The sequence below is a fragment of the Heptranchias perlo genome, chromosome 4, assembly GCF_035084215.1.
Source record: "Heptranchias perlo isolate sHepPer1 chromosome 4, sHepPer1.hap1, whole genome shotgun sequence".
In the NCBI taxonomy this organism is placed as follows: Eukaryota; Metazoa; Chordata; class Chondrichthyes; order Hexanchiformes; family Hexanchidae; genus Heptranchias; species Heptranchias perlo.
The window spans coordinates 134,545,858-134,567,148 of NC_090328.1; the positions used below are offsets into that span (position 1 = coordinate 134,545,858).

Sequence of the window (21,291 nt, forward strand, 5' to 3'; positions counted from 1 at the left end):
GCAGAGAGACCAGTTTGTGCCATTAAATAGGATGCAGTCTAATCTAACAATTTAGATGGCATGCAAAACATATATAATAAAGAAAGAGAAACTTACTGTAGCAGGGCATCTAACGTCATCTGTCGTTAGTTTGACCTGCTCTTCCACGTTTAGATTTTTAAATTTTTTTGCGTGGCAAGTTGCTGAAAGTGCGAGCTGATAATGTCACAGCGAGAGGAACAGGGCATCTAGGACCTGAGTGAACAGCACAAACAACTGGGTATCTCCTTAACCAATCAGTTTGAAAGATTGTGAAATTAACAGTGCAAGGACTGAGGAGGAAGTGTAAATTAGAGCGGGTGAATTCAATATCAAATCAGGTACAGAAAGAGAAATAAAGAGAAGGAAAGAAAGATTGGATTAAGAGAGAGAGGAAAAAGAGAGAAAATGGAAAAATAAAAAAAATGTAATTTGACATTTATAAAATCTCACCGAGAAATTCAAAACCTGAAGGAATGAGACTCCACACTTGTAATAGTTAATTTTTAATGCCAGAGAGGTTGATTGGCAGTAATAAACAATTATCAGGTTGTTAAAAGGGAACTTATGCTACTAATTAATAGCCCTAAATGGACAGTGACAGCAGACAGCGAGATACCGTTTTTGTGAAGCTAATAGCGGAGCTGTGCAACCTGGACAGCAACTTTTGGATTTCTGAGTTTAACCGCATATCTGCCCCTCGCCTGAAGTTGCTGTACCATTTGCGCATAAATAATGGTGAGCACCTTTAGCCTCACCATCATTTTGACAGCAAATTCCGGCCCATTGAAAGAACGTGCATTTATATAGAACCTTTCACGACCTCAGGACGTCCCAAAGCCCTTTACAGCCAATGAAGTACTTTTATGAAGTACTGTTGTAATGTAGGAAATGCGGCAGCCAATTTGCACGCAGCAAGCTCCCACCAATGGCAATGAGATAATGACTGGATATCTGTTTAAGCAATGTTGGTTGAAGGGAAAATATTGGCCAGGATACTGGGGTGAACTCCCCTGCTTTCCTTCAAATAGTGCCATGGGATCTTTTATGTTCACCTGAGAGGTCAGGCAGGGCCTCGGTTTGACATCTCATCTGAAAGACAGCACCTCTGACGGTGCAACTCTCCCTCAGTACTGCACTGGGAGTGTCAGCCTAGATTATGTGCTCAAGTATCTGGAGTGGGACTTGAAACCACAACCTTCTGACTTTGACGTGAGACTTCTACCACTGAGCCAAGGCTGACACCTGACCAGATGGTTCAGAGAATGATAAGTAGGATGATTCTGGGATTTAGGTCTCTTAGAATTAGAAAGTACATTTCTTCTTCTTTATTCTTCTTTCTTCCTTTTTCACTATCTTCTCTTCTGTGCCTAGTGGCACATGAGGCAACCCATTTTTTTCCATTCCTTCACATCTAGCAGATCGTGCACTGGGTTTTTTCTGTAATGACGTTCCTTTATATGTGGACAGATCGTTAGCCTGACACAACTCCCCACCAGGAGAACCAACTAGATGCGACGAGGGGGTGGGAGGGTGAGGGGCTTTGTGAGTACCTTGCTGGATATGAACCCAGTATTCAGAGTTAAGGGGGGTAATTTTAACCCCCAAAAGCAGGTGGGCTAGGGGTGGGTGGGTAGTCAAGATTGTAGATTTTAGCAGCGGGTGTGCAACCCGGCTCCAATGTGCCCATTTCCAGGTTGTTTTCTTTGGAACAAGGGAGGCTGAGGGGAGATTTAATTGAGGTGTATAAAATTATGATGGGACTAGATAGAGTGGATGGGGTCAGTGGGGTTAGCAGAGGGGTCAGTGACCAGGGGGCATAGATTTAAAGTAATTGGTAGAAGGATTAGAGGGGAGCCAAAGAAAGATTTTTTCACCTAGAGGGTGGCGAGGGTCTGGAACTCACTGCCTGAAAGGGTGGTAGAGGCAGAAACCCTCAACTCATTTAAAAAGTACTCGCATATGCACTTGAAGTGCCATGACTTACGGAGCTAGGGACCATGTACTGGAAAGTGGGTTTAAGCTGGATAGCTCTTTTACAGCTGGCACGGAAACGATGGGCCGAATGGCCTCCTTCTGTGCCGTAACTTTCTATGATTCAACCCAGGCACATTTGGATGCACGTGCATCCGAAACCTGGAAGTCCCGTCCCCAATTAATGCCGGCGGGCGGGTTGTTAAAGGGGCAATTTACCTCATTCAAGTAGTTGAGGTGATTAATTTTTTGTGGATTCTAAGTCTGAAATGAATTTAACCTCACCTGCACTGGTTTCTCATGGATTCTTAATCTCACCAGTGGAACGGAGGTGAGATTCATGCAGAAGTTGATTTGGCCCTTTAAACCTGTGATTCACACATCTGAATAAAAGCTCAAGTATTGCAGCTGGTTTCTCAGGCAAACGCTTGGCTGAGAGTTCTTCTTGTGTTGAGGCTGAGAATTCTTTGTTGAGGCTGAGAATTCTTTGTTGTGGCAACTTTAGGAAGACTTTGGAGCCTCTCAAACTGACAAGATCAGGATGGGGTGGTGCACTGGATGTATTCCAGAGGACATCTGAGGAGGAGGAAAATGACCATCGATGTCAGCCACGTCATGCTGAGTTGGGATCTGCAAGTGTACAAGACAGAGGTGTGCAACAAGGACCTGGAGAACAGCAGGAGGCACTACCCACGTGAGAGGGTATACAGGCAGAGGCTGAGCTTCCTGGACCTCTCTGAGGAGCAGTGCCTACACAGGCTCAGATTGAGTCAGCAGGTGGTCGCAGATATCTGCAGCCTCCTTGAGGAAGTGTTACTCCCTGCTGGATCTGGTGCCCACACATTGCCCGCCGAAGTAAAAGTAGCCACTGCCCTCAATTTCTTTGCCTCTTGGTCCTTCCAGGGCACCACCAGTGACATCTCCAGGGTGCGTCAATCGTCTGCACATATGTGTATAAGGCAGGTGACTGGTGGGTTGTTTGTCAGGGCGTCCGATTACATGAACTTCCCCCATGACGACATCAGCAAGAATGAGCGGGTGGTGGGTTTCGCCTCTCTGACTGGCTTCCCATGGGTGCAGGGTGCAATCGATTGCACTCAAGTGGCAATCTGAGGACCATCACATGAGCCAGGAGTCTTCATAAACTGAAAGGGGCTATCACTCCATCAATGCACAGCTGGTGTGGGACCACGGGAAGAGATTTCTGCAGTTGTGCTCCAGATTCCCTGGCAGCTGTCATGATTCCTTCATTTTGCGCAATCCAGACCTCTTCCACACAGGAGACAGAATAAATGGCTGGCTTATCAGAGACAAGGGATACCCACTGCAGACGTGGTTCATGACACCTGTGATGATCTCCACCAACGAGGCGCAACCGCAATGCAACCAGAGCCGCACGACCACCAGGTGTGTCATTGAACAAGCCATAGGCATGTTGAAGATGCGCTTCAGATGCCTGGATAGACCTGGAGGAGCCCTTCAGTACTGGCGAGCGAGGGTCTCCAGAATCATCAGGGTTTGCTGCATTCTGCACAACACAGTGCAGCAGAGAGGGTTACAGGTGAAGGAGGACGATGGCCCTCATCAAGCATCATCTGCTGGCGGCAACATTGAAGAAGAGGATGAGGAGGATGAGGAGGAGGAAAATGAAGATGGGCCACCCATTGCCAGACCATCCATGCGCATTGCTGCCTGTGATGCCAGGGATGCCTTCATAGCTCACAGTTTCTCAGAATGAGAGTTGTAAAATAAAGAAATTGAGATACTCAGGCCAACTGTCACAGCCACCAGCACCACCACCGCCGGCCCCCTCCCTCCCTTTGCACAAAACAGTCCTTCAACCATGCACATTCGCCATATGGGTCCCGTCATGTCTTGACATTCATCATGAAGCAAACTTGACACTCAGGATGCATTAATGGGCAAGACATGGGAGTGGTGATAATCAATAAATGTAATGTGCCAATATAAAAAAAATGACAATTAACAACATAACAATTCTTCAAACACCCTTGTGCATACCCTTGGTGAACTACAATTGCTTTAACTTACGCTTCCTAGTGCTTCTATGAGGTGAATCCTCTGTGGCTTCAGCAGAGGTAGTGACAGGCTGCTCAGATCCCTGCCCTGACTGCTGAGATGCTTTCGGCCGATGACCTCTGGGTTTTGGAGCCCCTGAGGGCACCTGTGCTGGGGCAGACTCGGCCATCGGGAGAGGAAGCAGCATTTTGGGTAGTGGTTAAGTGGGGGAGGGAGGGGCAACGGGGGGAGATGTGGGAGATCTTGGAGTGGAGTTCCAACTTCCATGTCCCCTTTCGCCATCATCCCTCTCCCGGGCCAGCACGAACATATGTGCCACATTGTAAGGGCACGCATAAGATTTCTAGCATCCTGTTTAAAGCCACAGCTATGCTGGCTTCCAAAGTATGCACGGCTGTGGTCATGGCCTGCATCTACTTATTTGATAGCCCAGCTTGAAGCTCCATGGAGGCGGCCACTCTCTCCATGGCAGACATTCTCGCAATTACATGTGACATCAATTCACTAATGGAGGAGTAGGAATCCCTCATCCTCTCCGCTATTGTGGAAAGTGTGTGAGGAAAGCAATAGCTAGAATTTCCCAGCTCTTAGTTAAACCACTGCCCTAGCTTAGAGAGCAAAAAAACGGTAATACTCACCAACCAATCACCTATCTGTCCTCTGATGTCACTCGTTCAAATTTCTGTCTGCTTGAGTTGGTCTCAGCTTTTTATTCCCTCTCATCTCTCGGTCGCTGGTCCCTCTCATCTCTCGGTCACTGGTCCCTCTCATCTCTCGGTCGCTGGTCCCTCTCATCTCTCGGTCGCTGGTCCCTCTCATCTCTCGGTCGCTGGTCCCTCTCATCTCTCGGTCACTGATCCCGCTCTGCTCTCGGTCGCTGGTCCCTCTCATCTCTCGGCCGCTGGTCCCTCTCATCTCTCGGTCGCTGGTCCCTCTCATCTCTCGGCCGCTGGTCCCTCTCATCTCTCGGTCGCTGGTCCCTCTCATCTCTCGGCCGCTGGTCCCTCTCATCTCTCGGTCGCTGGTCCCTCTCATCTCTCGGTCGCTGGTCCCTCTCATCTCTCGGTCGCCGGTCCCGCTCTGCCCTCGGCCGCTGGTCCCGCTCTGCCCTCGGCCGCTGGTCCCGCTCCTTTAATCCCCGCTCTCCTCTCGGTCCTAGTCCTGTTCCTTTTATTGCTGCTCTGCTCTCGGTTGCTGCTCCTGCTCTCTTTATCCCCGCTCTGCTCTCGGGCCTCCACTCCTTGTGCTCTTGGGCTTTGCTCTTGCCAATCACCATATTGAGGTCTGTCAGAGTTCAGTCATTGATGAAATAAAGTCATCATGTGTATGAAAGATGTTAAAGTTCTATCACCAGGCATCTGTGGGTTCCCAGTCTCTCCATCTCCAATGGTTGGGGATGCATCTGTGAGCTGGACTATTTGTGGTGGTCCACCCGCAGTCTTCGTCCTCTCCCCTGCATTTTGCGTTCTCTTCTCCAAGGGGAGAAAGAACAGACCTGTGAGTGACTGAAGGTGTCATATTCACCCTATGAATGCTTTGCTTTGGGTGAGGCTGACAATGAAACAGATACATCAGAAGGTGGCTATCAGACAGATACATCAGAAGGTGGCTATCAGACAGATACATCATATTGCATCAGGGTTGGGGTGAGTGGCCATGGTGGGTATGCATATGGGGAGGTGAGGAAGTACATGGAAAGTGAAGGGTAGTTGATGCTGAAACTTAAGTGGGTGTGAGGCGTGATGTGATGGATTAGGTGAGCCAACACAGAGTAAGAGGGGGGGATCTTGCACAACACCGGATATGGGTGAATCAGCAAATGTACTCACTTTACCTGACCTGGTTAGGTCATTAAAATTCTTTCTGAACTGTAGCCACGATCTCGGCACTGTGCTCCTGCTACTGACCTCTTCTGCCAACTCCAGACATGTCTTCTTGGTGGCAGAACCAGGTTTCTTCCTCTGATCACTTGGGTAGATGACCTCCCTCCTGCTTCTCACAGCACCCAGCAGTACTTCAAGTGATGGATCCAAGAACCTGGCTGCTTCACTTCCTCTTTTCTCCTTCAAAATCCATTTTTTCATTGGCCCTTTAAATAGCAGACTTCAGATCGGGTCATGTGGATGCACAGTACGCCTGCTGCACAGCTTGGAGACATGAAACCCGGAAGTAAAATGAAGTTCCTCCAATTAAATTGCAATTGCAGATTCTGACGCTTTCAAATTCCTTCCGGGTTTCCCACGCGATTGTCTACCCGCTAAGTTCCCAGCTCCGGGTAAAAGTCATGCCCCACAACTCTCTTATCCACTCACTAAGGCTGTCCGGAATGAGACTGGAATCCATAAACTTCTGCCTTAAAGGAAATTGCACATAGCACTCAAAATATCCATTACTAAGTGAAATTGCTCCTTGTAGTCCTGAAGTTGATGCCTGCATCTCACTTTGCTTGTAGAACATCCGGTACAATCTGTTAATAAAATACTTTTACTGTTCGAGTCCTTAATCAAAAGGTCGCAAGGTGGTTGGTTCCAAAGTATTAAGACGTTATTAAGACGTTATAACAATTAACAAAGAGGTTAAAATACAAGAGTAGAATCAAAGATGTGGTCACATTGATACAACCTGGCACAAAGTTGATCACTTTCCAAGGTTTCGAAGTGCACTTTCGAAGGTCTTGATTATTTTGGCAGTCCAGTCCTGCCCCGAGAGCACTCTGAGAAACCTGTGGAAAAGCAGCCAACTTTGTACAGATTTTAGATAATTAGTTCTGTATGTGTCTCCCATCAATCATCCCCTCTGTCCCGTGAGGCTGCTATCAGTCTTCTCCCTTAGGAACGCAACACTTTGGTACTAACAACTCCCTAATGATTAATGGCCTTCAGGATGGTACTAACTTTATCTTCAAGGAAATCATAACAAGGCTAGGGATGACTCCCCTTCTAACTGATAAACACGGATGGAGCCCAAATGTTTATGCCCAAGGAGGCCTTCTCTTTCGCAAGGTCATAAAAACAGCTTGTTTGGACAGACAGAAAGCCTTTGTTCACAGCAAAGCTGACATACTGCTTTTCCTTAACAAGGTTTAAAATATTATAAGCACCTCCCAAACCTGCGACCTTTACCACCTAGAAGGACAAGGGCAGCAGGCACATGGGAACAACACCACCTGCACGTTCCCCTCCAAGTCACACACCATCCCGACTTGGAAATATATCGCCGTTCCTTCATCGTCGCTGGGTCAAAATCCTGGAACTCCCTTCCTAACAGCACTGTGGGAGAACCGTCACCACACGGACTGCAGCGGTTCAAGAAGGCGGCTCACCACCACCTTCTCTCGGGCAATTAGGGATGGGCAATAAATGCTGGCCTTGCCAGCAATGCCCACATCCCATGAACGAATAATAAAAAAAGAAAGCTTGTATAGTGCTTTTCTTACACAATCCGTTACTGGTCGCAACATTTTCAATAATCAGTATGAACAGGCTGCGATAACATCCTAAAACTACCTGTTGGAGCTAAAATTATGTATGTTATGGACATTCAAGGGCTCAAAGTTCCTGACAATGGCTGAGGAGTAACGATGATCGGTAATGGCAGCTGCTAGGCAGCAGTTCACAGATGAAACACTCCAGAAAACTATAGCCACGATGATGCAACACAGAACTGCCATTTTGGGGGCAGCCGGCCAGATGACAATGTTACGGTGCAGCTGCCAAGCAAGAGAGGCTGTCACTAATGGTGTAAATGATGCAGGATACTTGGGTTGAAGTGAGAAAAAAAGTTAATTTCCTTGAAAAAAATACACTAAGGTAATTCCTTACAACCGATATAAAGGAGAAAGCTGTATGATACATGAGCCTGGAGTTAACTCTTTTGCGCAACCCAGAAATTACACACAAAAATACGCCCAATGTCGTGCCCACTTTACCGATGTCAAGTTACGCCCAAGCATCCTTCCAATCTCATTGGAAGACGCCTGAACTTAAAATAGGCAGAAATCAACATAAAGAATTGGAGCCCAATGAAAATGGCGAACCCACACCATGGCACCGATTTTCAAAGGAAATTGCGGATGTGTTGGGGGTGGGGGCGGGCTGTGAAAATCGGGGAAATCCCAAGCGGATGAAGAAGCCGGCCCCAACTTGTCAACTTCCGAGTTCCCCACAGACGCTTCTGTGTGCGTTTGCGTCTCACGAATGCGGAAGTCCCACCGGCAATTAAAGCCGGCGGGATCTTAGTTAAAGAACCAAATGTACCTCATTGAGGTACTTAAGGTACTTTATTTCTGACATAGCAGATAGTTGAAATGATTTTAAACTTACCTGGGTGGCTTTCCCATGGCTTCTGATTCACGCCTGATGTGATCAGGCAAAAATAAACAAAATAAATTAAATAAAAAACCATTGCACAATGTTAAAAAACAAAATAAACCTACCTTTCCACCCTGCTCCGATATCCGATGTCTCCCTCTCTGATGTCCCTCTTAGCCCCCGATGTCTCCCTCTCTGATCTCCCCCTCTCCACCTCGATCTTCCCCTCTCCCCCTCGATCTTCCCCTCTCCTCCCCCCCCACCCACCCCACCCCGATCGCTGAGATCTCTTAAGCCACGTAATTTATTTGTTCCCGGGTTACAGGTCTTTTTTTTATTCATTCGTGGGCTGTGGGCGTCGCTGGCAAGGCATTAAATGCACATACGTTAATGGGAACTTATCATGGGCATGCAGATATTGTGAGTACCGGAGGTGACTATTGCAAGCAGTGTATAAGCTGCATATAATTGCATAAACCTGCATTTTTAGTCACTCTGTGCTGTCTTTTCATCACACAGGGAAAGCAGAATCCAGGGACGTTATGGTGAAACTCTTCCATTGGTGAGAATGCAATCACATCACACACTGAGCACATTGTATTCTTCAAGCATTAACGCACTAAGATGGGGGTCACTGTGTGATTCACCATGTATGAAGGGGAAGTGCTGCAGACTGAGAACAGCTCAACCAAAGATGGAGGCTTTGCCCGATCACTGGTGCAGCAGCGGGCTTTCAGGAATTCAAAAGGAAAATATTCCACACACACCAACAGACCAAGCAGTTGCTTGCCTCTGTACCCCAAACATTGCACTCTAGCCTGGGGAGTGTGAGGGACTTCACTGCTCAGATCTGTGCTGTCATTAATAACGCTGGCAGTGCTTGGCAGAGCAATTATCTGCCCTGCGCAGTTTCAAAGACCGTTTGGCAACATATGTGGAATCTGCAGTTGAGACCTCTAATGGGCAGAAGAGGTGTTACTCGTGGATGACCTCTCGGCTATTTTTGAGGCACTGAATCCAAAATTCTCCAGTGGCTATCTCTATTCAGCTTGGAGACAAGTTGAAAGCAACTATCAGCTTGGGAAAGACTTTGTGCAAGTAGAGTGTGCTATGCTCGCAAAAAACACTGGGCAACATGAGGACTCGGCTTCAAGCGGTGCCATGTGTGCAAGGATTGTGCCAGCACCAGGCTCTGCATAAGTGATACAAGGTGCTCCTGAAAGTAGTACTGCTCCTGTGCCAAGAACACAGAACATTCCTGGCGCATCTGCTGGGTCTTTAGCACCAGAAGGTCAGGTGCAAGAAGAATCCCAAAGCCGTACATAGAACAACTTGCAGGCAGCGTCTACAATTATTCCTTCTGTGAAAAGTGCCTGTCGAAGTATTTCACAGTACAGAACAGGTGCTAGGTCATCACGTCACAGAAGGTGATAACACAGTGGTGCATCGGACTAAGTACAATACAAGCACTGCAATAAACACTCATTAGTTAACTGAATTCTTGCAGAATTTGTTTTATCTACAGCTTTAAGCATAAGAATAGACATTATATGAATTAGCACTCCCAGCTCACGGCTTTGCACAAGGAGAACACATACGAGGAATTTAGGTGCAGATTCATTGCTTGCACAATTTTCCATCCATTAGATGCTGGAGCATAATGAAAACTCCCCCACCCCCCCCCCCCCCCAGCACAGCCCCCACCCCATTCTCCAGAATGATCATTGAAAAATACCCAGAAAATGCTGGAATCACGGAGTAAGTCAGGTAGCATCTGTGAAGAGAGAAACATAGGGTTAACATTAACCGATTGCCCTGTGATCAAATGTGGGTGGGTGGGGGGGGGAGTTTAAAGTTTAAATCCCTCTCCATCTTCCATAGCAACACTGTCTGCCAGGAATTGGTGTTCCTAACATCCATCTATGCCTTGACATTAATGATGAGAAATAAATAGTGTGCCATTTTCAGTGATGCCACTTGATGCCTGTCCATATTTGGAAGGAAGTGTTCAATGACCACTGTCACTAGAAAATCCTGGAAATGATGGCAACCAGCAGGAAACTGACAAAACAGTTCCTTAGTTAGTTTCCCACATCCGCCCCAGATCTGCTGAAGGTCGTGCAAATTTCTGGTGGAAAATCCAGGCTATGTTACCCTGCATGGTTCAAAGATTTAAGCAATTTCACATAGGTGCCACAAAACAAACTTTACTTTGTCACAAAATCCAGATGTTATGCACCGTAACTGAAATACATTATTCCTTAGCCCTAACCATAAGAGTAATTTCTGGAGCTTAAGTTATGAAGATGACTCAGAAGTGGATCTTTTCATTGTCGAGAAGAAGGTTGTGAGTTTTCAGATAGCTGAAGATAACAGCCTCAGCTTTGGTGGCACTGTCATAATTAGTGAGGTCCTATTGCTAAAGGAGCACTCAGGAGCTGCCTCAGGCACTGATTTCTCAAGCATGATGGGTAGTATTTTGTTCACTGCGGGTGATCTGAGCATTCACACAAGTGCAATTTTTAAGCAACTGCTAGCTTGTTCAAGTCCAACTGTTTCTCCATTGTTACTGCTTCTGTGGACTATAGCCCACACATTGACCAGAGACTGGCCATACAATTAACGGATAGGGCTAGTACAGTTGCAGTGGCAATTCAGCCATTCCACTACTGGTCCTTCACACCAGTCCATCATGATCCAGATTTATGGACTAATAGATTGTTGTAATGCAGGGTTATAAAAATGAAAGGACATTGCAGGTTTAAGTGGCCTTGCTTTGGATCAACTGGAGGTCCCAAACATTGAAAAAAAATCAGCTTAGTGTAAATATTAGGCTCTTAGTTCATCTGAAATTTTACATTGGAACTGAAAAATAACTCCTCAGTTATATTCTTCTCTGAATCACTTAACATCCATCACCCAAACATAATGATAATTATTACTTTTTTCTTCCTTTATAGAAAACAAAAATGGTATATATTAACAACTAGAAGATGGTTATAATCCAAGGCTATAATTTAACCTTGGGGTCTAGATAATATTCATAAACTGCTCAGCTCTTGTGATTCGTGATGTTATCTGAGCCAAGGCACAGATCTGCAGGCCTGCAATTCCTGAAACTGCAGGAGGCCTTGTAACTTTGGGAGCCTCAATGGCAACAAAAGTGAAAATGATTAAAACATAATCATAAAATTGAACACAGAAGGTTGCTGGCAATTACGGGCTGCAGAACCTCACAGGTGCACAAGGATTTTTACTGAACAATAAAGAAAGAACTTGTGTTTATATAGTGCCTTTCACAACCTCAGGATATTCCAAAGTGCTTCGCAGCCAGTGAAGTACTTTTAAAGTGTAGTTGCTGTTGTAATGTAGGAAACACGGAAGCCAATTTGAGCAGAACAAGGTCCCACAAACAGCAATGAGATAATAACCAGAAAATCTATTTTAGTGATGTTGAGGGATAAATATTGGCCAGGACATCAGGAGAACTCCCCTGCTCTTCTCCAAATAATGCCATGGGATCTTTTACGTCCACTTGATAGGACAGACGAGGCCTTGGTTTAACGTCTCATCAGAACTGCACTGAAATGTCAGCCTAGACTATGTGCTCAAATCTCTTTAATAATATTTGATAAGCATTAAATTTGTCTACATTTGTAAAAGAGAGGTTTTTTATAAATATCATGTGGCTGATTGCAACTGCAAGAAGTTCAGATGTCTCACCATTTTGACACTGGTTGTTACTGGGAGCACAGCAAGACTTGGAGAAATTCCACTGGGGAAGCCAAACATTTCCAATAAGCGGCTTTTATATTTAGCACTTCCGTGGTTTGATTCACAGGAGACCGATGTCTGGCTGCTGCTTCTCTACATTTACATTGCTATAACCAGCTTTCCTGGGCCGATGATAGAATCACAAATCCACGAGAAAGTGCAACCTTGCCTGAACCTACAGGTTAATTTCCATCTCTTGACGCAAAATACATTTTCTTTTTGTATAAACTCAGTGTGTGCCATTGAATAAATGTTTTGAACGCCCCTGTAGCGAAGGAGTAGCAGTGAGAGTCTGTATTTGTACATTTAAATAATTGCACACCTGCAAGTTTGCACAAGTGTAGATCCTGAAAATATATCTGAATTCCTCTCTCCGCTATTTTCTAAGAGACAGTAAAACATTTATTTTAAACAATTTAATGCCTCCACTAACATAGATAGTAGAGAGAGGAAGTTAAAACTAAAGCATTGAACATTTTTTTTAATATCCCACACCTTGGGCTCGAATTTAGCAGGCCTGCGGGTTCCCAGCGGGTGGTCCTCCGGGAGCGTCGAAAACGCGGACGGCGAAATTAGTGGGTTGCCCACGCGATCGTAGCAGGCAACACACTAATCGGAATCAATTACCTGCTCCTCCGGGGTCCACGGCGCTGGCCTGCGCGTCGGTCGGGCTGCGCATGCGCAGTACGATCTGTCAGCTGGAGGCTCTCTAGTTAAAGGGGCAGTCCTCCACTGACAGATGCTGCAACCAATGGGACAAATTGCAGCATGGAGCAGCCCAGGGGGAAGGCTGCTCCCAGTTTAATGATGCCTCACCCCAGCTATCATCAGATGGGGTGAGGAGGAGGGGGAGGACACAGATCTTCCCCCCGGCGGGCGGGAGGAAGCGGCCTGCCTCTGCCACCAAGAAGGCCTGGCTCGAGGTGGCAGAGGGGGTCACCTGCGCCACCAACATATGGCCCACCTGCATACAGTGCAGGAGGCGCTGCAATGACCGCAGTAGGTCAGCAACAGTGAGAACACGTAGTCTTTCCCCTACACTCCGTCTGCCACAACACTGCCCCCACCCCAAATCTCCTTCGGCACCGCCAACACTATTCTGTCACATCACCCTTCATACCCACTCACACCCCGTCCTCATCTTACCTCCACCTACTCACCTCGCCAGTACTCACCCTGCCACTAACACGCAACCCAATCCTCATACAATCTCATGGCTCCATCCCATACTCACCCTCTCGTGCATCTCCCTCACGGCCAGCCTCATTCAACCTGCCACCACCTGTGCTGCAGCCACAGGGCATGCATCACATATGTGCAGTAGGCAGCGTAAGGCAAACGTCTCGTCAGCATGAAGGGGGTGCACAAGGGTGTCTGAGGGTTTGTCATGGGTGTTACCCATATTGAATTTCAGAGCAACAAACAGCACACATTATATTGACACCACCACTGCCATGTCTCCGCGAATCCTGTCCGTTGTGTCCAATAATGCTCGCTCCTGGGTATCACTATGAGGACCCACCACTGATGCCACCCATCGTGTTACTGCAGAGTGGGTGCAGGTGTATTTGCAGGGCTCGTCCGCGCAGACGACTGAGAGACATCGGCGGTGTAGCCGGCTGCACCCTGGAAGGATGCGGAGGAGAAGGTGTGGAGGGCAGTGGTGACTTTGCCAGCGACAGGTAAGCAGTTGGTGCTGGGGCCAGCCAGGAGCAGCTCGGCATGAAAGAGGCTGCAGATCTCCACGACTACATGTCGAGCGAATCTGCGCCTCCCTGTGCACTGCTGCTCGGAGAGGTCCGGGGAGCTGCGCCTCGGTCTGTGGACCCTGTGGCGAGGGTAGTGCCCTCTGCGACGCGTCTCTCTCTGCGGTAGCCCTCCCTCCTGCTGTGCAGGTGGGCGTGGAACAACACCGTGTTGGGGGGATCCACGTCTCTGCGGCGGACGGCGTGGACTGCAAGGCTGCTGGTGCTGGTCATGCTCTTCGTCCTCCGAGGGTGTCCACACACCACCCAACTGGCAGGTGTTGGTCTGAGGGGTTGTGCAGGGTAGGTGTGTGGTTCCTCGGACTGGGGCTGCGGTTTTGTGTCGGTCTGTCCTCTGGCTTGGCGGGGGGTGGTGGAGGGCAGGGGTTGCCCTATGTGACGCGGTGGCCTCCTGCGTGGGTGAGGGCTCTCCCCCGTGGAGCGCACCTTGGCACCTGCCACAGGCTGCTGGCTGCAACACGCCTGGTTGGAGGGAGTCTGTTTCCCCCAGTGTGGGAAACTGACTGCCTTGAACCTAAAATCCCACACTTCCTCTTTTGACAGCTGCTTCAGCTCATTAACTGACCACAACGAGCAAGTTAAGTACTCTCAAGTGGAACCCCGCTGGCTTTAATTGCCTGCGGGATTCCCACCAGCGGGGCTTGCGCGTGCAGCCCCGCACGTCAGCGCGGTACCCGGAAGTGGCCGGGATTTCGTCGCGATCCGGTCACGTGACCGGAGATCGGGATTTTCGGGGCCACCCCGCTGGTAACCCGCCGGAAACCCGACCCTAAAATCGAGCCTCTTGGGTCAGATTTCGCTCCAATAAAATAACAGTGAGGCTAACAGTGCTCACTGTTATTTCAGTGCAAGTGGTGGAGCAACTTCTGGTGACCGCAGTTAAACGTGGAAATCTGGAAGTTGTTGCACCAGATGCCCTGCTCCTCCGAAAGCTTCGAAGGAAGGAAAACTCGCCGGCTGACTCACCGTTTAGATGAATGGAACAGCGTGAAGTTCCTGCACTGCCCTGATGGATACGGAGTAATCTCACAAAAAAAAGTCACTCACTTATTTAAGTCTAAGTATCATTTTTAACGGCATGGTCAGCTTTCTGACTGCCAAACAACATCTCTGGCACTGAAAATCAATTTTTACAAATGTGGGAGTCTCATTCCTTCAGATTTTAATTGTTGTTGGAAATTTAAAAAAAATATTTTTATTTTTTTACTTTTTCTTTCTGATTCTTTTACCTCTGTCTCTTAATTCAATATTTCTCACCCTCTCTTTATTTTGCTTTCTGTACCTGATTTGACATTGAATTTACTGTTCTAACTCACACTTCCTGTTTCTGACTCTGCGTGGCTTGATAACATGCTTCAATCAGATGGGTTAAGGGGATAGACAGTTGCTTGCCCCGTTCACACAGGTCTCAGATGCCCTGTCGAGGGTGCTGCACTGGATCCAGCGCCCCATGACAGGAACATGCCGTGAAAAAAAAACAAGAAAAGCTTGTGGGTAAGTGCAAGTCTAACGGGGATCGGGCGCCCTTCATTCACCGCTTGTTCGCGGCCCCTTAATTTCAGGGCCATCATTTTGTACGTTGCTATTGAATTCACCCTGCAATATGAACAATAAAGATTATACAGCACATGGAGCCTAATGTATTATGGAACCACTTCTTCTTGCAGAATATAACTGCATGAAAATGGGGGCATCTGTTACTACAATATGCTAATTCCATTCAATCCAACCTACATCTACCTCTCATTATTTTACCCTGGAGAATTTAAACTTGCATCACAGTTTATATAATATTATCATACATGATAACTTTGGCCCAGAAATTGTTCTGAGCAGCGAACCAAAAGTGCTCACCGCTCCATAGATTTATACTAACCCATTAACTCACCGCGGTCATAACTGGGTGCACTTCCTCTAATGGGAAGCGGAGAAGAGCCCAATGTTAACTATGACCCACGGGAGAAGTGAGAGGATCAACTCCATCGCCTCAACCGATCAGATTGCAGCATCCTTCAAAAGCTGTAAAGATTCAAAACCTTGAACTGCAAGCTGCAATGTAAAAGCCAGGAAGTGAAAGCTGCAACAATAAAATCATTTGTAAAAACAATTATAAACAGCGAGAAAAAGAGCGGGTAAGAAATAATCGAATTAAATAAAAGAGACAGAAGGAAAAGGTAAAAAAAGTTTTAAATTTACTTTTTTTTAATGACCAAAGACTATTAAAATAAGGAGTAATGAAACTCCACATTTTTAAAGTTTAATTTTTAGTTTTTTGGCAGTCATTAAGACTTACTGCACTGTTAAAACTCAGTTTAGACCTGGTATTTTTAAGTGTACCTGATTTGTAGCGATATTAGTTACTTTCCGGCTGGGCAAAAGGGCAAGTTGCTGCTGGTCTCTTGATTCTGTTGATTTCAGCCGGCGATATCCCTTTAAGGCGAAGCTGTCAGATCGCCGGTGAACCAGGAAGAGCAAGTTCCGAATTTCCACTGCGCATGTGCGAATACTGGAATTTGCTCTTTCATTTGACCACTAACAACAATGAGTGCTGTTGAACTCACCGTTCCTTTTAAAGCAATTTCTGGCCCATTGCATTATAGATTAATAAGGAAACAGCAATTCTAAAGAATTGAAAACGGACTTATTTTTATTTAACAGTTTGTTTAGCTACACTGGTATTATTTATCATAGCACCATAGTATCATAGTAGGTACAGCACAGGAGGAGGCCATTCGACCCATCGTGCTTATGCTAGCTCTTCGAAAGAGCTATCCGATTAGTCCCATTCCCCTGTCCTTTCCCCATAGCTCTGTAATTTTTTTCCCTTCAGGTATTTTTCTAATACCCTTTTGAAAGTTACTATTGAATCTGCTTCCACCACCCTGTAGGGGGTGGTGGTGTGTGTCAGCTTCGCCTCTGACTACTGAGTGGTCTGAATCGCTCCCACACCCTGGGTTCTAGACCTTGGACTTATTTGGGGGTTGTGACAAAGTGCAGCAGACAACTGGTTTTGGTGCAAGAAACTTTGACCTTTATTCAAGAGAGGAAATACAACACAACAATCTTAACACTCTAATAAAATGGGGAACAATTCTGTACACACGAGGGAAATTACAGTAGAAAGATACCTCACCCCTCCCAATCCCACTGTACTAGCTAAGTTGGACTCTAAAGGACCAGAGATAATGCTCACCAAACGAACCCTTGACAGTAATTCACCCAGAGGTAAGTCAGAAATAGATTGTAGAGTGGAAACTTTGCGGATCTTCGGTTTTCTCCCGAGTTGGTTTTCTTTGGTCGCGGTGGCCCAATATTACCCGGTTGGTTGGTGGTAATATTCGGTTGGTTGTTTCGTAAGGCCCTTGTTGCCGCGAGGTGTCTGATGGTCATTGGGGCTGTTGCTCTGGTTTCTTCTTGTGTGTCGGCCTGCTTCTAGAGCTGCTGACCTTCTCTGTCGAACTGCCTTCCCCTCGCCTTGTTGTTTGCTGGAAACTGCTCTTCTTTCCAGACACAGGCAGAACCAAGACAAGCAGCCCACCAGAGCCAGCAAGGCAGAGAGAGGGAGAGAGAGAGAGAGAGAGAGAGCGAGCGAGAGAGGTTTCAAGTTTCCCCTTGTGGATGTCTCTCTTACAATTGGTCTTCGACACTTCAAAAAAAACACTTCATGTCTGTTTAAATAGTTCTTACAAAGTCCTTAAGAATCTTTGATGGCTTTTTGATGGTCTCTCATCATGTTGCCATTGCTTCTCCCGCTGGGTCATTGTTAATTCCGATTTGCTGATCACCTGGTATACAGGCTTCCTTTTGTATCCAACATTCTAGGTGTTGATCGGTTTTGCATTAAAACAAAAACATGGCCCCACCATGTCTGGAGCAGTTGCCTCTTTCAATGGCCGACTGCCTTTCGAATTCGTGCTGTGTGTCGACCACCTGCTGTCGGTTTTGCATTAAAACAGAGTCTTGTCTGAAGCATTAATTCTCTGAAGTTCCACGGTGTGTGTGTTGTTGATTTCGTCTGGTGACCTCTCACCTATCCTTCCATTTTAGGATTATAGTCAATGGCCAAAGTTTTCCCATACTCAGGGTTTTTTAGGGTTTTTCTCCGAGTTTTGGGGGATCTGTGAATTTTGAGAATCTTACAACCCTTTCAGGCAGTGCATTCCAGATCATTACAACTTTCTGCATAAAAAAAATGTTTCCTCATGTCGTCTCTGGCTCTTTTGCTGATCACTTTAAATCTGTGTCCTCTGGTTACCGACCCTTCTGCCACTGGAAACAGTTTCTCCTTATTTAATCTATCAAGGCCTTCACATCCTTCCTAAAATGTGGTGCCCAGATTTGGCATGGTGGCATCCTCTTCTCTAGTGAAGACGTATTTTCATATTTCTTGTCCTTTTCTATAACTATTCTAAACCTAATGATATTATGATCACTGTTCCCCAAATGCTCCCCCATTGAAACATGCTCCACCTGCCCCACTAAGACCTCCTTAGCTCAAAAAAATTGGGTATTGTTCATTTAAGTTATAATGAAACCATGAAATTAGATGGGTACTATGGGAGAAGCTGTGGCCAGCCTCACATTACAGGGTTAATTTCTTTACAAATATTTTGGTCCAAATCTTAATGCCTGACCATTCACTGATGGGTTAAGGCAGGAACATAGGAATAGGAGTAGGCCATTCAGCACCCTTGTTCCTACTCCGCCATTTGTTAAGATCATGGCTGATCTCCATATACCTGCCTTTGGCCCATATCCCTTAATACATTTGGTTGCCAAAAAGCTATCTATCTCACATTTAAATTTAGCAATTGAGCTGGTATCAATTGCCGTTTGCGGAATAGAGTTCCAAACTTCTACCACCCTTTGTGTGTAGAAGTGTTTTCTAATCTCACTCCTGAAAGGTCTGGCTCTAATTTTTAGGCTGTGCCCCCTACTCCTAAAATCCCCAACCAGCGGAAATAGTTTCTCTCTATCCACCCTATCTGTTCCCCTTAATATTTTATAAACTTCGATCAGATCACCCCTTAACCTTCTAAACTCTAGAGAATACAACCCCAATTAGTGTAATCTCTCCTCGTAACTTAACCCTTGAAGTCCGGGTATCATTCTAGTAAACCTACGCTGCACTCCCTCCAAGGCCAATATGTCCTTCCGAAGGTGCGGTGCCCAGAACTGCTCACAGTTCTCTAGGTGCGGTCTAACCAGGGTTTTTTTATAGCAGGGGTGGAGACAGGTGACGTAATGGCAGTAGATGCAGGTGGTCTTTGTGATGGAGAGGATATGGGGTCAGAAACTCAGCTCGCGGTCAAATAGGACGCCGAAGTTGTGAACAGTCCGGTTCGACCTGAATCATTGACCCGAGAGGGGGATGGTATCGATGGCAAAGGTACAGAGTTTGTGGCGGAGTCCAAAGGCAATGGCCTCATTCTTTCCAATGTTTATTTGTAGGAAATTGCATCTCATGCAGCAATGGATATCAGACAAGCAGGCTGACAACACAGAGGCAATAAGTAAGGACAAATCAGATAATGAATTTTCTTAACAGCAGACATCTGGAGCCTAGGTTTGTTAATAGTAACCATTATAAATACTGACATTGTCCAGTTAACTAGCTGAATACTTTCAGTAAAAGCTTAAATAGATTGCCTGAAGCAATGTTTTAACGTTGATAAGTGGAAAAGGCAAAATTTTAGCCCTTAGTTTTAACAGATTTTAATTCCATAGTGACGAGAATATTGGAGTAAAAAAATGACCACAGTAATGTTTATAACTCAAATCTGACAGTGGATGTGACAATTGAAAGAAATATAATCGAATAACATTATAAGTGCATACAAGGTATTAACTCAAATTAGAGCAGGATGAGGATGAGCCAGGAAGGATAAGGCCTTGAAGGCAGCTGGCTGATGGGGAATCAGTGAGGTGTAAATCGAGCTGCCGATTTTACGTTATGTACAAACAGAATGTAGGGATGACAATGAAATATTCGGTGCACATCCCAGATATTCTCCAGCAAGCATTTACCACATTGATTGCTGAATAATACATGGTAGAATATAAAGACTCTATTTTCAGTTCATAAGAACTTGGTCTGGTTATGGAGCTTGTCATCAAGAAAAGTTGTTGGGTAAAAGCTGGAACAATAACATGTATTGAGGATGCTGAGTTTTGGCTGCTAATATAATATCCAAGGACTTGTATAAAGACCCTATTGAGACTGATAAGCAATTGCAGCTTACTGGCACTCATCATTGGCACACAAGGAAAGTTTGAGTTGTAGAATTGGATTCACTGTTCTGTACACTCAGCATTAATTTAGCAGAGCCTTAATTTATCAAACTAAAAAAATCTCATTATAGATGTTATAATTATTGGGGATATATACATGGTCTACATGACCAGTTGGGGAACCCCTGCTCCGTTACTCACATCCCAGTTCCGAAAGATTCGAGTATAGCCCTAATTGGTTACGGTGGCATGAACTTTATTACAAAGAACATTTTAATACGCTCAGTACTTAAGCCGCAGTTTACAGAATGGAAACTGGAGATATATTACATGCTTCCACTCTGGGTAGAGCTCGTGCCTTAGCCTCACGCCTCTCGCGGCCCTCGGGGCCCCAACTCCCTTGGATCCCACACATCCTGCCTTCTGCAGACTTCTCTCCTTCTTCCGACACGGGCGTTGGACTCCTGCCAACACCTCTGCCCTAACAACTCTAGTCTGCTGCTTGGAGGATCCTCTACGCTGAACCTTTGTTTGAGCTGTATCTTTATGCACTGTTGGCTGAGGGTCCTGTGGTGAGCTGATTTAACATCATCAAAATAGATGGTGACGCCAGACATAGCCCATCAGCCTGCTGAAAGGGATCTGGATGGTCCAGCACCTGACCTGACCTGACACCATTGATTTGATCAAACAATGGCAAGACATTTAACCTCATCAAGAGGAGATGGCCTGCTAATGCTACCGCGCTCAGGACAATGGTAAGGCACTTAATCTCATTAATATGGATGACATCTTATCTCTCTGGCAGAAGGCGGCTCGCCCGTTCCCAGTCATCTCAAACAAAGAGTGAGCTGTAGGTTTAGAATACACATCTCCCCTGCTGACCACCTTAATATACTAATGTAAAGAATCTTACAACACCAGGTTATAGTCCAACAGTTTTATTTGAAAATCGCAAGCTTTCGGTGATTATCTCCTTCGTCGGGTAAGTGTGGGATTCGGATTCCTTGAACGTTTCGCATTTATAGTCAGAGAACAATACCAAGTGATTGCAGATAATCTTTCCAACTGCCCGTTGTCAAGGCAATCAAAGTGTTCAGACAGAGAGATGTTACCTACAGGACAACCGAATATACAAACGGCCAGAACAAAAGACAGAGAGAGAGAGGGATAAACAT

The 21,291-nt window shown here is 46.1% G+C and overlaps 1 protein-coding gene across 1 annotated transcript in view; it reads left to right on the top strand.

Annotated features, from left to right (window-relative positions):
* The window catches only part of LOC137320677 (putative nuclease HARBI1), a 28,318-nt gene extending 24,588 nt beyond the window's left edge, over nucleotides 1–3,730 (top strand). Inside the window, exon 4 of the mRNA XM_067982353.1 lies at nucleotides 3,258–3,730. Coding sequence (XP_067838454.1) covers nucleotides 3,258–3,730 — 473 coding nt within the window. The remainder of the gene's footprint in view (nucleotides 1–3,257) is intronic.
* Nucleotides 3,731–21,291: the final 17,561 nt, after the last annotated feature.